General features: G+C 41.1%; 1 protein-coding gene across 3 annotated transcripts in view; it reads left to right on the top strand.

Moving 5' to 3' along the window:
* The window catches only part of GRIP1 (glutamate receptor interacting protein 1), a 340831-nt gene that overhangs the window by 283169 nt on the left and 41652 nt on the right, over positions 1-16010 (top strand). For 2 of the 3 annotated variants that reach the window (XM_075495165.1, XM_075495158.1), the window contains exons 8-10: positions 3683-3830; positions 5440-5609; positions 10622-10777. In XM_075495165.1, coding sequence (XP_075351280.1) covers positions 3683-3830; positions 5440-5609; positions 10622-10777 — 474 coding nt within the window. Of the gene's footprint in view, positions 1-3682; positions 3831-5439; positions 5610-9770; positions 9927-10621; positions 10778-16010 lie in introns of all 3 variants that reach the window. The other variant, XM_075495173.1, reaches the window with a different exon arrangement.

The following is a 16010-nucleotide window of genomic DNA, read 5'->3' as shown; positions in this document are numbered from 1 at the left end:
TCATTTTATCAGGCTAAAAAAAATTTTTTTTTCAACTTTCAAGATAATTTGTGATTATCTTTTGAGGTGAGGGTGGGTGGTGACACTGCTTATTTCATCCAAAACTTTTTATATATCATATAGCGTATTTTCACATCATAAAAGTATATTCAGAATAAAAACCCTTGTTGCCAGTGATTTAAGCTGTCAGATAAAAAAGGTATGCTGCTATCTAGCTGAAGAAATGTATTAGCATGCGGAAAGCAATGCTGCTTCCTCTGGGAGGTTTTAATCAAGCCTCTTGTACTGATTGAGATGCAGTGCTCAAAAGTGAGAAAAATGATTAACAAAAAAATCTAGAGCGTTTTTCACGGGAACATTCATCAGTATATCTTATGTAATTACATAGCCAATAAATCAACATAGTGTGTAAGTCTTCAGTCACGGTGTAAATATCTTAATGACTGAAACATCTTCACACATGAATAATTCATACCTGTATGATTCATTTTTCATATCCATGCTTTACTTCAACATGATAAACTAATCCTTCTCTGTCAGGGAATGTGTGCTTGATTATTGCCTTGATTTCTCTTCCTTGTGTTTATTTTCCACAGTTAGACACACTCCATTTCTTCTCTTCTGGTTCCTCTAATGTAGTTATCTTATTTATTCATCCTGTCTGCCTTGGTTTGCCTTCCCTGTGCATTTCAGCAGGCACTTGGGAAATAACGCTAGGGCAAAAGCTGATCGTGCATTTCTGAAGTAACTCCGGAGCAGCATCTTGAAAGATTTACTCATTCTCAACAGATATTTGCATTCAGTTTCCTCTCCTCTCCTCTCCTCTCCTCTCCTCTCCTCTCCTCTCCTCAAGGCAGTCATTACAGAAAGAACTTGCGATAGGCTAATAATAAGTTGAACTTTGCCATTTTCTGGATCAATGTGAGTTCAGACCTTTGTCACAGTACTGATGACAAACGTTGTTTGAGTCTTCTTCCCATATGTTTGTAAATGCGAGCTTGTTTGTAGCTCCAGAAGCCACTGGAATCTTCAAGAAGAAAATAATTGTTTCTCAGTGCAGGAATGGGAATCGGGAATTCTTAACTTCTGCTCTGCTGCGCGTGCTTATTTGGCTGTATGCAAGTCACTGCATGCATCCTGCCTTACTTAGACCCTTAACCAAGGCATCTAAGACAGGAATTTGATTGCTGTAACCTCCTTCTTCAGTTACTAGAGAAAGACAGGTAGCTGCTGAGGGCAGTTCATCCAACTTTAAAGCTATTTAGTGCCTGAAGCTCCAGGCAGGAATGCTTCTGGGTGAACTCTCTTCTTTTGGATCACAATTTAAAGTTTGGTTCAGATTTATGGAGCAGCTTATTTTGGTAGTGCCTGTGAAAGTTCAGCCTTTAAAAAGTCAGTCCCAGCTGGGCACAAAAATTAATCACTCAGAATTCGTGGGCACTTTCAAAAATGCTAAATGTCCCCTTCAAACTCTCAGGTTTCTAACTGGAAAAAAGACAACAGGAATATAAAAATTATTTCAAGTTGTGGGGGAAAAAGGAGTTCTGTAATAATTAACTGATGCTTTACTGGTATTATATGTTATTCCATCCAAGCACCTTTTTTCACTTCATATATTATACACTTCTATATTCAGTTTACCTATGTTCCGCTCCAACTAGGAAGAGCACCTGAGCTGAGTGTTAGTTCATCAAGCTCTCATTCCATGTCGTGTATCATGGTATATAGCTTGTTAGTTTTGTACGATAATACTCTCTTTCACAGTCTTTCTCTTCTGTGTCAGAATTACATTTTTGGACTAATTTTCTAGATTTAAGACTGAGTGGAATATCTTGACATCTGTCTTTTCCTACATATTTGAAGCCCAGCTGCTCTTCTTTTACAGCTTCAATCTTAGGGACTTCTGAGAGACATCGCAGTTGAACATTTTCTTAGTATTTGTACAGCAGGCTCCAGTACCCTGTGAACATGAATCTCTCTTGTTTGCTAACAGGACATTTGGTAACTTTACTCCAGCATGTCTTTGCTTATTCATTTTTCCTTATTCTGATTGGAAGCACCTGCAGAGGCTTCTGATATCACTTTCTTTGTCTCAGTCTTTTTATGTCCTTAAAGGACACCTTCATTTACTGTATCTTACTCCACTGAGATCAATTGTTGGTTGATGGATATCAGTCATGGATAGGGATATGGATATGCCTAATTCTCAGGCAGGCTCTAGAATGTACTTCACCCTTATAACTGCCTGCTTTGTTTTGGCATTTAGGGTGCAGCCTGCTGTCTTTTTTCTTTCTTCTGTCTAGCACTTGTCTCTCTCGGGCATAGTTCCTCACCACAGTCGTCAATCATGACTGTTGCTGCCTCCTATTTTTCTGCTTTCTTGTTTCAGTGTTGGTCATTTAGTATCTGTGCCCTGTTGCAAGTCAGTACTTTATCCAGTGGCAGCATATTACAAGGATTTTCTGAACCTGCTCACATGCATTTTGCTTTAACTCCTACTATTTCCAGCTGTCATGCCTCCTGCACTTTTTCCATTTTCTCCTAAATTGTCTTTTCTTTTCGTCCGAGATTTCTGGTAGATCCTTGCTTCACCTTCTTCATTTAATTATTATAGCTGTTGTCCACAGACCTTCCCCTTCTTTTTTTGAAAATTGATTTAGCATCCTTCTCTAACCTATTCATTTCAGTTCTTTTTTTTTTTTTTTTAAATAATTTTCTGCTTTTTTTATTAATTCTGATTCTTCAGCATGCCTGTTTTAAATTCCAGGTGATTTTTAGCTAAGTTGTGCAAGAGAGTGGTTTGTTAACACATCCTGGTTCCCTAATCTGGTCCATCTCTGATTCTGACACACTCAAAAGCTTCCTGACATCCCAGATTCACAAACCTCCTCTTGCTTTTATTGATTTCAACATCAAGAGCTGATTCTTGACACCTAAACTGATGCTATTCCAGAATATCTTTATGTGGCATTATCGTGGTTTAGCTTCAGTTGGCAACTAAGCACCACCAAGCTGCTCGCTCACCCTCCCGCCAACCCCCAGGGGGATGGGGGAGAGAATCAGAAGAGCAAAAGTAAGAAAACTTGTGGATTGAGATAAGAACAGTTTAATAATTTAATAATAATAATAATAATAATAATAATAATAATAATAATAATATAATGAAAAGGAAAACAACAGGAGAGAGAGAGGAACAAAACCCAAGAAGAAAAACAAGTGATGCAATTGCTCACCACCCGCTGACTGATGCCCAACCCGTCCCTGAGCAGCGATCGCTGCCCCCCAGCCAACTCCCCCCAGTTTCTATACTGAGCATGACCTCATATGGTATGGAATAGCCCTTTGGCCAGTTTGGGTCAGCTGTCCTGGCTGTGCCCCCTCCCAGCTTCTTGTGCACCTGGCAGAGCACGGGAAGCTGCAAAGTCCTTGACTAGTGTAAACATTACTTAGCAACAACTAAAACATTCAGTGTGTTATCACATCATTCTCATACTGAATCCAAAACACAGCACTATACCAGCTACTAGGAGGAAAATTAACTCTATCCCAGCCGAAACCACGACAGGCATGTTGTCTGGTTAGAGAACTAGAATAGCCATGGGGATTTCATGTGGGATAATATGAAAATGGCATAAGTACCACGTTGGTATAATACTGATCTTTTGTTGTCTAATTTTAACAGATTCGGTAGCAACAGCGTCTGGGCCACTGCTAGTTGAAGTTGCCAAAACTCCCGGTGCTGCTCTTGGGGTTGCACTAACTACCTCCATGTGCTGCAACAAACAGGTCATTGTCATAGACAAAATCAAATCTGCGAGTATTGCAGACAGGTGAGTGTGACAGAGGGCTGACACTGCAGGTCCATACATCCATTTTATTTCTACTTTCATTTGGTTTGGTTTTAAAGAAACCCTTCCATTTTTGATGAATTTGACTGAACCAGATGCTCTCAAGGTTGCTAGGTCTTAAAATTAGCACTTTGTCAGATCGTTGTTCCATACTGCTGAGTTTAAGTCTTCCAGGGCACCATTTACTTCAGCTCATTCACATAGTATTCAATGACATAAGCCAGCCCCCATGTAATATGTGACTGTCTGCTTGCACTATGCAACACAGAAGTTGAGAGGCCTGTTCTAACTATTAAATGTAATGCTGCAGCAGAGATTAGTATTTTAAAAAAAAAAAAAAAAGCCACTGGAATTCTTAAAGTAAGCATACAATACGTAACAGCTGTCAAGGGAAGTAAATTTCAAGGCTTTGCAACCTTGAAGTGTTCTTTCAGAGTATATCACTCATTCTTGTGGCACAGTGAAATGGAACTCCTTATGTCTGGATGTTTTTTATTGGTGTTTTAGAATATGACTGAGGTATTAGGAAGACTGGCTTCTGTATTTTGGAGTTATTTTGCAGTAATTTTTCCACTTCATTTAAACCTTTAAATAAAACCATTTAAACCATTAAAAAAAAATGATAGCTGTTTTTCCCCAATGGTCTAAGCCTCTGTTAACAGAGCTGTAGGATCTTTTCTGGGGTGCGTGCGTGTGTGTGTGTATGTGTTTATACATATACCGTATATTTCTATATACATATCTCTATCAAAAAAATCCTTAAATATTACGTTTCAGCAGCAAATTCCTCCTGCATGTCCCCAGTCACCCTGCCTTGTAACTCCTCTCTGACAACGGTGCTTTTGGTAGCACCCACTTGTAGCAGTGAGTCTACAGCTCCTCTGTGGGCTTTTCCCTACAGTAGAAACTTTGAGAGTGACGGCCATTGATCCAGGGGTGTTCTCCAGTTCAATGGTGCAGGATGCTTTAATTTTCTCCCTCTGTTTTCTCCCATTTCACAGGGGGTAACCAATTAAAGGAGCTGTCCACTTGACTGGTACGTCGGGATGCTGACTGCTGTGTTTGCATTTCTCAACTCATCCAGTAGCCAGTCTCTTGAGTGCAGCGAGATTTAGCAGATAGCCCCCTCCCCACCCCACTCCTCAAGTCACCATGCTAGCCCTGGTTTCATTATTTGTTTGACTACTGCATAATTTCATCGTCATTTACAGCTTTTGTACTAATAAATGTTTGAACTAAAACTCAAAAAATGATGAACTGGGTGCTTGTGTGAGGGATATGTGACCAAATTATTTGAGTCTCCTTAAGCTCTTCTCATTTTATTCTGCTGCCATTCACACATTTTTATAGTCAGCTACCCCATTCCAGTTCTGTGAGTGATGTCTTGGCATATACTGTATTAACTGAATTGTTTTTAAGGTTTATACTAATAGATATAAACTCTGACCAGTGACAATGCCTACAAAACACAAATCTCTCTCGAAAAAAAAGAACACGCTCATAGTTGTCATGACCAGTTTGAAGGCAGTAAAACTCATTTTCCAACCAAAGAGCATACCTCATCATACCGAGTTTTTCCCCTTTTATGTAGATGTGGTGCATTACACGTAGGAGACCATATTCTGTCCATTGACGGCACCAGCATGGAGTACTGTACGCTGGCAGAAGCAACGCAGTTTTTGGCTAATGCAGCGGATAACGTCAAACTTGAGATCCTTCCTCACCACCAGACACGGCTAGCACTGAAAGGCCCGGAGCATGGTAAGAGGATCTGTAGCACGAAATACCCCTTTCTTTTTCTGTCTTTTACTTTGCCTGCCCTTGCTGAATGGTCAAGAAAGCTATTATGGCAGTTTTGTCTGTAAATGTTGTTTCAGCTCCCCAGATTATGCTTCTGCAGTTTCTGAGAAGCCCTGTGTTTTCTCGGCCTTACTATACCCTCTGAGATTCCTATGGATAGAGAGGGAAATGTTTTACTGAGAAATGGCTCTGCACACTTGTTAGATGTACGTAAAGACACCCGTTGACTCTGTTGCAATCATTGGGGGGGCAACTAGGTACTTCAGTAAATGAATCTCTAAATTGCTTCTTAAATTTAGAGAGGGGAGGAAGGACCACAGCCAACTTCTTTTCAGCATATTGACTTGATAGTCTGTTATGACCACGTCATTAGTAACACCTGTTCTCCCCTAAAATACCTCAGAAAAACCCGAATTTTCTCTTGTTAATAGCATTATTATTTATTGCCATCATCTTTTAAATCTTCATCTTTTAATCTCTTCTGAGATTGCCTCATGGGTTCATTGTCAGTGCTTATGAAAAAGGTTTGTTTGGAAACAGTTCCTTAGATCCTGGCCCTTTTTCACTGTGGTATTTATTTCATACCAACATGCTTGAAGAGAATGGCTTTCCATTTTCAAATAGAATACATATAAGATGTCTTAGTATTTGAAGATGGAGGCTGCCTGTCTTGTCTTCTAACTAATCCTGAGAAAGTGGCTCATTCACAGTATTCATAAATTCAGTCTAAAATACCGCATGTTGATGGACATCAAAGAAGTAACAATGGTTATCAAATACACAGAGAACAGGTACCTGTGCTGCAGCATTGAACCAGTGGTACCATTTTCTGAGCCTGTGGTACTGTGCTTCTGCCTCCTTTAGACCAAGACAAGAATTCTGAGGCCTAGAAACGTCAGTGATGGTAAATGTTCGTGGACATCTGTCTAAGATGCAGGCTGTCCCTGGCTAAGCGATGCTCTAGTCAGTTTGTCAGTGGTGAATATTGAACTAGTGGCTAAGCAGACCCTAGTTTCTTCTAGACCAGGGTGAACAGAAAGTAATCCTTGCGATACCATGTTCTTCCATTATTTCAGCTGCACCTCTTTCCTCTTTCTACTTAAGCTGGTTAGAAGGGCGAGGGAGCAGGGAGTGATACTGCAGAAGCAGAATGAGATGGAGACCAAATTTTGCAATATATTTCCATTCTTTTAATTTATGACAGTACATTGCAAATAGATCTTTCATTTTTTTGAAGCAAAGATGTCACACAATCGGTTTCTGGCTGGTTAAAGAACCTTTGAAGAGTGTTTCTTTTGGTAAGATGAGTACCAGGGCCAAAGATTTGTGTAGGTGATTGTATTACTTGAAGTAGTTGGTTTCTTAACCAATATTTAAAACAAATGGATGCTGTTAATGTGCTAGTCACCTTGACCCAGTGTAGATGCTTAGAAAAAGCGATGCTCTTGCCATGCCAGAGTTAAGAACTGGCCGTTATGAAATCATACCAAGGCGATCTGCAAAAGCAACATAAGTGCATCTTTTGGGGAGAAATCTCCCTAAGGTAATAAAGTTGCTTTCTTAAGTAAGGCAGAATAACTAGGATGTTTACAGCCCTTCGCAGCCCCTCACCAGGTGGTGCTACTCCGATATCATGACCAATTCAAGATGTAACATGCTTTATGGAAGCAAGTACCCTCTTGGAAACAGCCTGTCGTCAGGTGTAGTATGGCCTAGACGCTGCAGAGTTTGAAAAGCTCCCTTTATGTGTCTGGGATAAGCTGAGTCATTAGGGCTGTATCTGTTGAGCTCAGTTATTGGTCTTATGGGAACATGTTAGGAATTCAAAATGGGCAGGAAAGTCAGTATATAAAATAAATTGAAATTTTAGCCCTAAAATAAAATGAGAGCACTATAAAAGATCAGATTTTTTTTTCTTTTTTTTTTCATTTATATGGTGCTGCTAACATTCATTTCTCTTGCTGCCCCATTAGTTTTATGTTCGCTGTACACAACCCTGGGTTGGAATAGCTCAAATTACTGCTAAATTACTACAGTTACACACAATAGGATTTTTCTTTTACAGAACTTTTGTTGAATTGGGATTATCCTTCTACAAGCTGAGCAAACTGAATTTGTGTACCTTCCCACTTTGTAGGACATTTTTATCTCTACTCTCAGCATGAAAATAAAACATTAAAAAAAATATCAAAGACTACCAGATAATTTCCTGCTGGAAGCAGTCTTTTTAATTAAACAAGGCTCACAGCAACTTGAAAATAATGAAAATCCACCTGGCCACATTGTTCTTATCAGATTTTAATTTTTACACCATAGTTAAAGTTTGGAAATCTTGCTGTCTGTGCGCATAATCAAAGAGGCGGTTTCATATGAGAAGATGTGATAAGTCTGTAAGATACATATGGCCATATCAGGCTACCGCTGCTGTTTCTGGGACTTTTCTGGCTGACGTGAGATTTTCCAAAGCGCCCGAGGTCGCTGGCGCGGGTGCCAGTGGGTGAGGTACCCCGAGGCGCAGGCTGGCCGGTGGCCCCGAGCTCTCCTCCTGGTGCTGGTGTCCCACCCCACCCTCACCTTTGTTATCTGTTGAGGGGGGGGGTTAAAAAATTAATTATTTTGATTCAAGCACATGTCGGGGCACAGCAGAGGTGCTCTCAGGGAGGGACCCAGGCCCGGAGCACCCAGGCCCAGGGCACCCCAACCTGGGGTGCGGGGCCAGGCCTGGCAGTGCCAGGGCCCTCAGAGTCCCAACTGCCCCACAAGGCCGCAGGAACATGGTGGGCCCCTGTACGCTCCTTTTCCTCTCCCTTCCCCGGTGTGTACTCTTCGCTGTAGTGGCAGGCGTTACTTTTGAGTCAGAGGAGGGTTAATATATTCAGACAATTAGCAGAACATTACTCATGTAATATGAAGTGAAACAAAAGGATAGCTTTTTTTCTGGCACTGCACAGTGCTTGCTGCGGTGGCTATCCTTTTCCCCCTTATTTTGTCTCACAGAGTAAGATGTGAATGCAGGGTGTGGGTCCAACCTAAACGTTCACGATTTTTGGCTACTGTTAAAGTCCAGCATGGGGTCACATGTGTCTGCAGCCGCTATAGATATAGCAGGTAGCAGAGAGACGTAGGTAATGCAGCTCATGGGCCAAAGGCAGTAACAAGTTTCATAGTACAGGTGAATCCCTTGGTGTTTTTAGGAGAAAAATTCAGTGAATAGTTCCCAGTTTGAAGTGTTCCTCTATGGTTCAACAAGGACACAGCTATGCTGAATTTAATCATGACTAGACTGTATTTAATGAAAGGTGACTTCAGTAATTTTCCTGCAGTATTTGACACATCAGCTGAAATGCTTCCCGTTCTCATGGTAAATACCGGCCTTCGCTTTTGGCATATCCCGGCCTCCCCATACTTAGAATCAGCAATTAAATATGGTATCTTATTTCATACAGAAAATGATCAGTTTAAAGTTCTGAAGAACAAGTTTAAAAAAACCTTAAATTGCACATCCAACTAATCAATAAGAACTCTAGGTTTTTGGTTTTCTTTATTAACTGGGCATCAGGATAGAGTTTTTGTGCTGCTGGCCTAGGGAAGTCGTTTATTGCTGAGAGTAGCATAACACTAACAATAGATGGTGGCAAAATTAAAATGTCAATGCAGTAAATTGAAATGACTGGCAAGTAAACATCTCCATTCTAGGCCATGCTATGTATAGTATCTGGGTTTATTTTTTAATGTAGATGAATGCAAGGAGAGACTTATTAACCTTCAGTTAGTGGTCATATATAATAACAGTATTTTCTAAGGAAGTTTGCAATCTAAGCTCCTAAAGCCAGAGGAGATTAGAAATTGATTCAGTACTAATCTTTTTAAAAATAAATACAAGGAAACAAAAAAACCCCAACAATCAGAAGCGTTTATTCTGAGAAAAAATATTATTTCTGTTCCTCAAGTTAGCATCCCCTGGTAAGAAGACAAGATCAGGTTATTTGTTATTTCATTTTATTTTATTTTCAATTTATTTTCATTTTTTGGCTTTTTTGTTTGTTTGTACAATTCAGTTACTTTTCCTTCTTCTCTGGTCCTTTTGTTTTCTGATTTTCCATCATCCTTTCATGCGGGCAGTGAAGGTTCAAAGAAGCAACAGGCAACTTACCTGGGATTCGTGTGCCAACAGCCACAGCAGCCTCCTCACCTACCACCATTATAACACGTACCACCCTGACCATTGCAGGATGCCAGCCTTGAAATTCCAGAAAACGCCTCCTCAAAAAAGCCTTCGTAATGTTCCACACTTCTTCCTGCTGACATATTCTCTCCTCCTCTTCTTCTTCCTCCTCCTCCTCCCTCCCCTCTTCTTTCACTCATACTTCTCCCATTTCAGGCACTAAAACCTTTTCAGTTTTATGGATGCTACACTTTTTCATAGCCATGCCAAGGTTATTTCTGACATTTTATGCCTTTTCCTTTCTGTAACAAGGCAACCTTTGGAGACAGGAAAAGGCTTGAAAATTCTGAATGAATCAGCTCTTCTGCTGTATGAGTAGACCATTAGACTTGAGTAGTGTATATAAAGCATGATTTTTGAACGCAAAGCATTGCTTACAAGTCTTTTGTCAGAAATTACCTACTACAAAAAGGCATTTCTAAAATAGTGTATCTAGACATATTGATCTGCAGTGGTTCATGTGGTGAAAAATTTAATTTAACATGCTTCGCCTAAAATAAATTGTGTACTATGAATGTACTTTTTGTATCTACGGTATCTTTGTTAGCTTCCAGCAGGTATTTTCATGAAATGCTGACTTTACTTTTACCTAGGGTCACCTATGTGGTTTAATGTCTTTGTTACTGGAAATGCACAAACCATTCCTGTGCGTCATACACATTGTTTTATTCATTGATGAGTTACAGGCATGTGTCGCACTCTTCCATGAAGACTGAGTGCTGTATGCCAAGTGTTTGATTTCTTACAGCAGCTTTGGTGTCTTCATCCTTCTCTCCTACCTCCATGAGTGCATACAGCCTGAGTTCCCTGAACATGGGGACCTTACCTCGCAGCCTCTACTCCACCAGCCCGCGTGGGACAATGATGAGGCGGAGGATGAAAAAGAAGGACTTCAAAAGCTCCTGTAGGTGGTAACAGCATTTGGTCAAAATGTGCAGTGAATGGGTGGAGGAGGGGGAAGATACAGAAAAAAGGTACGAAGTACCTTAATTAATATATATACTAGGCAGAAGAGAGAACAATTGGAGTTTCTGTTAGATGTAGGGAAACATCAGCATAAAAATATTTGTCCAGTGCTAAAATGAGGTGAGTAGAGGCCATGCAGCTTAACTATCTCATCTGAAATATATAAAGCAGTGTTTTCTTCAGACAGTTCTGGAAGAGTTTGTTATACCTTTACTGAAGTGATTTTCAAATTCCTTTCTCAACTCTTCCTGTTTCCGTCAGGGAATAGAATTCATAGCTGAATAGTCAAAAAGGGATTACTGGTAAGCTCAACCAACTGTCACATTATGGAAGGAGAAGAGCTTGCCACAGTACCTCCTAGGTAGTTTTAATGTTTACACCTACACCATAACCTATACAGTCATTTTTGTGAGGAAGAGCAACAAATAACAGTGAAGACTAAATAGCCTTGTTTCTGACCACTCTCTGGGATTCAAAGCATGGATTTCCCATGAGTCAGTAGTTTCCCACGCCAGGGTGGATATATTTCAGGCTGTTCCACTTGCGTTATTTCTAACTATTCACTGGGCCGGAGAGAGTATGGCTGTATCAGTGTGTTGTTTCCCAGACTCCATGTAAGTGCCGCCTCTCCTTTTGGCTTGTCCATCTTTGTGTGATCCTTAGCAGCTCAGTTCCTCCAGAGCAGGGAAGTGAGAACTGCTCTGTAAATCATCTGCTCCAGCTAATAATGCTCACAGGTCCACTCTGGAAAAACTGAGCTGCTGTGCATTACAGCGCTGCTGCCCTGTATTAAAGATTTCCCATGGTCATAGCAAAATTAGAGCAAACCAGCAGCCTCCAACTAAGGCCAGTCACTGTGGAGTTGTGAGGAAACATTTGAGAGGAACTGAGGTTTTGCTTTCTTGCAGCTTTTTGTTGCTTGCTTGTCCTTTTTTCTTTCATAAAGCAAATATTTTTACATAACGTTTGCCTGTAAGTGCATTTTTGATTTTTAATCTGATCAGCCATTTTTCACAACTCATCCGTTGACATGTTAGCTTCTGATGCATTCTTTTGGGTCACAGGGAGATAGTGTGTCCATCCATGCTATCGTATCAGTAGGGGTCCAGCTCTTCCATGTCCTTATGTGCACATGAGAAACAGTAGTAAAGTTACACTAATAGTAATTGATTTGAACAGTAAAATAATGCTGAATGCAAAAAATAGTTCTTCGGTTGTGCTATATTATAGCTGTTCCATCCAACAAAGGACTCTTAATCCTGAAAGTTAATCCTATTATGGATCTTGGAGACAGCAGTTACTTGTGTTGTTATATTTTTCCTTCAAGGAAGCCTTGCCGTGCAGTTTGCTATCCTGCAAAGGCTCAAAACAAGGCCAGTGACATTAAATTTAAGTGGGACAGTCACATAAGCACTGCAACCCACCTGAAAGATTCCTCAAGTCAGAAGGCCCTGGGGCTGACAGGCTGCTATGATTAAACAAATCTCTAGCTAGGAGGAATTAGGATGAGGCTTTGTTGTGGGGTAGTTTATTATGCATTTGCACTGTGAGGTCTGGATACAGAGCATTACAAAATATGTGGAACTTGCCCCATCACTGAGTGAGTCTGTGCCTCACTACGAGCAGTGACTACATCAGCAGCCCTGAATCAGAGCTGGCTTTGAAGGAATTGACTGGCCAGCCAGGCTTCCTTGCCCTTTCTGTGAGCTTGCTTTTCAGCCCCTGCAGAGTTCCTTACTCCTTTTGCTAGACTTATACCCATACTTGTGACCACAGTAACAGCCAACTTAAGAGACCCACGCTGGACTGAATGTGCTACAAGTGACCACGATAGAGAATGACTGGTCCTGTACCCTTCCACCATCCATCGACAGGACTTGGAAAACCTTGCCCCTCTCCCTTTGTGGGAGACTCATGAGAACCAGGTAGCATCAACTGCTGTCCTTTTCATAGAAAAGGAATAGCACACTCTTAATTTTAGTGGGAACTTTTTTTTTCTTTAATCCAATTGGATCATTTGAGGGTTTTATTAATGTAACTTTTAATAAATCTCTTAGGATGTCATTTGGGAAGAAAAGGATGTATTGGTGAAGGGTGCTATAAAGTTTACATTGCCAATTATTTAGGAAAACCTGCATAACTTAATGTGATCATGCCAAAGTTCATGATGATGAAGTGTGATGGTACAGGGGGTTACAAGACTTTTATGGCCATGATTTTACAATCATCGCATTAGTTACACAGATCTTTCCAAACGTGTGCCTGTAAAAATTGAAGGCATGTCCTGCTGTCACGTGCTTTATTTATGCCACTTGTTTTCAATTTTTATTCTTCCTCTGCTTTTTTTGGTTTTAAAGTATGGTATTCATTGTGGAAACACTTAGATTATTATTTGGTTAAAGTTTAAATCTTGAAGTATTTTGTAATAGGTCCATATTAGTACTTGAAAGTGAGACACAATTTTATACCAACTTACATGAGAGTTACTAGGGCTGCATATCTGGTAGAAATTAGAGAGAGTCTTAGATGTGCATGAGTGCTGTTTTCTCAGCACATCCAAGTTAGCTGCTACCAGGAGTAATAGTGAACATTTTGCAATTTCTCAAGAGTCAGAGCAGGACACTGCAGGCATAATAATCCATATACATACCTTTAAATACTTCTTGCTCTGCTTCTCATACGGCTGCAGGAATAGAAGTAACAAGTACATAATCTTCAAATTCAAGATTATTACTTACATAACTGCAGAGCATATAGTAAACCAGCCCCCATGACTGTTGCTAAGAGTTGGACGAAAACTCTACAAGTATGCTAAAATATACGCCTGGCAGTAGCAACCAGGGTTCACTGGAACCACATATACATCCATGCCCCCTTTTTAAAGCAATACGGCTGCTTCCTAGGCTGTAAAACTTCAAATCCATCAAGCAGCCAAAAAAATGGCAGTGTTTCTTGCCGCAATTATTGTTGAGTGACAAACCCAAACATGCTCTAAGTCATGGTTTCGGGTACCTGTGGCATTTTATAGAGGATTAGCAGGTAGCTGTTGTTACATGATTTGGAAAGGGTATTTTCATCTCTGCTTTTTTTGTTCCTGTTTCTGTTTCGTTTTCTTTGGGAGTGGGAGGAGTTCCTAATTGTCACTTTTAAGTGCTACATCATCAAAATATTTATCAGGGTGAGTTTTAAGTCCCACAAATAGTAACTTAATTTCCCAATGTGAATTAAAACCTTAGCTATCCTAAAAGTTGAAATAAATGTTGTAAGACCTTTAGGTTCCTGGTAGGGAACCTAAGAAAAAAAGCAAGAAAGTTACAGAGTCGGCTAGATACCTGCTGCAGAGGAGGAATGGACACATAAGTGATGGGAAACAAAGACGCAGCTAACAAGTAATTGTTGTCTGACCTTAAAGAAAGGGAGAATGGAACTTTCTGAGCTTGGATGCCCTAAATTTAGACATTTCCAGAAGGTGCATTAGGGGATCTGGTATTATATTAATTCTGAATTTATCTGGTTTAGTCATATTTTAGCCTTTGCAATGCTGAGGGCTGGAGAAACCTATTTCTCACATGCAGTAAATGCTAAAGCTGGTGGCCATTTCTGAGAACAGATTATTAGTATTTGTATTTGGGTATGAGCATGTCTTAGTGCAGATAAAAGAAACAGTAAGAAGGAAGCTACTGAATAGGTGAAATAATACGCAATTCTTACAAAGGAAAATGAAAACAAGATATGAGTGAGAATTCACAGTAATTTAGAAAAAACAGTTTCAGAGCTGAAAGGAGCTTTCCTGAGAGAAAACAGAAACCCATGAGTTTTTTGGCAAGTGAAACTTTTGCAACGCAATTGTCATTGCTGACTGTGCCACATTAATCAGATTTTATACTAACTATTTCAGAGCAAAAGTCTAATGCTTGCAGACCCTTTTAGAAGAAGGGGCAGGCAACTCAAGAAGAGTCCAGGGATCTCATCAAGTCACGCAGAGAGGAAATTAGAAAGGCAAAAGCCCAGCTAGAACTCAATCTGGCCACTGTTGTAAGAGATAATAAAAAATGTTTTTACAAATACATTAACAACAAGAAGAGAGCCAAGGAGGATCTCCCTCCTTTATTGGATGCGGGGGGGAACATTGCCACCAAGGATGAGGAAAAGGCTGAGGTACTTAATGCCTTCTTTGCCTCAGTCTTTAATAGTCAGACTAGTTATCCCCAGGGTATTCAGCCCCCTGAGTGGGAAGACAGGGACAGAGAGCAGAATAAACCTTGCATGATCCAGGAGGAAGCAGTTAATGACCTGCTACGCCACCTGGACACTCACAAGGCTATGGGGATGGATGGGATCCACTCGAGAGTACTGAGGGAGCTGGTGGAGGAGCTTGCCAAGCCACTCTCCATCATTTATCAGCAGTCCTGGTTAACAGGGGAGGTCCCAGACGACTGGAGGCTTGCCAGTGTGACGCCCATCTACAAGAAGGGCCGGAAGGAGGATCCGGGGAGCTAGAGGCCTGTCAGCCTGACCTCGGTACCGGGGAAAATTATGGAGCGGTTCATCCCGAGTGTGCTCAACAGGCATGTGCAGGCCAACCAGGGTATCAGGCCCAGCCAGCATGGGTTCATGAAAGGCAGGTCCTGCTTGACCAACCTGATCTCCCTCTACGACTGGGTGACCCGCCTAGTGGATGAGGGAAAGGCTGTGGATGTTATCTACCTGGAGTTTAGAAAGCCTTTGACACTGTCTCCCACAGCATTTTCCTAGAGAAGCTGGCAGCTCATGGCTTAGGCGGGTGTACTCTTCGCTGGGTAAAGAACTGGCTGGATGGCCAAGCCCAGAGAGTTGTGGTGAACTGAGTTTACTCCAGTTGGTGGCCGGTCACAAGTGGTGTTCCCCAGGGCTCTGTGTTGGGGCCAGTCTTGTTTAATATCTCTATCAATGATCTGATGAGGGGATTGAGTGCGCCCTCAGTAAGTTTGCAGATGACACCAAATTGGGCAGGAGTGTCGATCTGCTGGAGGGTAGGAAGGCTCTAGAGAAGGATCTGGGCAGGCTGGATCCATGGGCTGAAGTCAATTGTATGAGGTTCAACAAGGCCAAGTGCCGGGTCCTGACACTTTGGTCATAACAACCCCATGCAACTCGACAGGCTTGGGGAAGAGTGGCTGGAAAGCTGCCTG

This window comes from Mycteria americana, chromosome 1 (genome assembly GCF_035582795.1).
Source record: "Mycteria americana isolate JAX WOST 10 ecotype Jacksonville Zoo and Gardens chromosome 1, USCA_MyAme_1.0, whole genome shotgun sequence".
NCBI classification, from domain to species: domain Eukaryota; kingdom Metazoa; phylum Chordata; class Aves; order Ciconiiformes; family Ciconiidae; genus Mycteria; species Mycteria americana.
The sequence above is the reverse complement of the archived record's forward strand: the minus strand, read 5'-3'. Positions and strand labels throughout refer to the sequence as shown.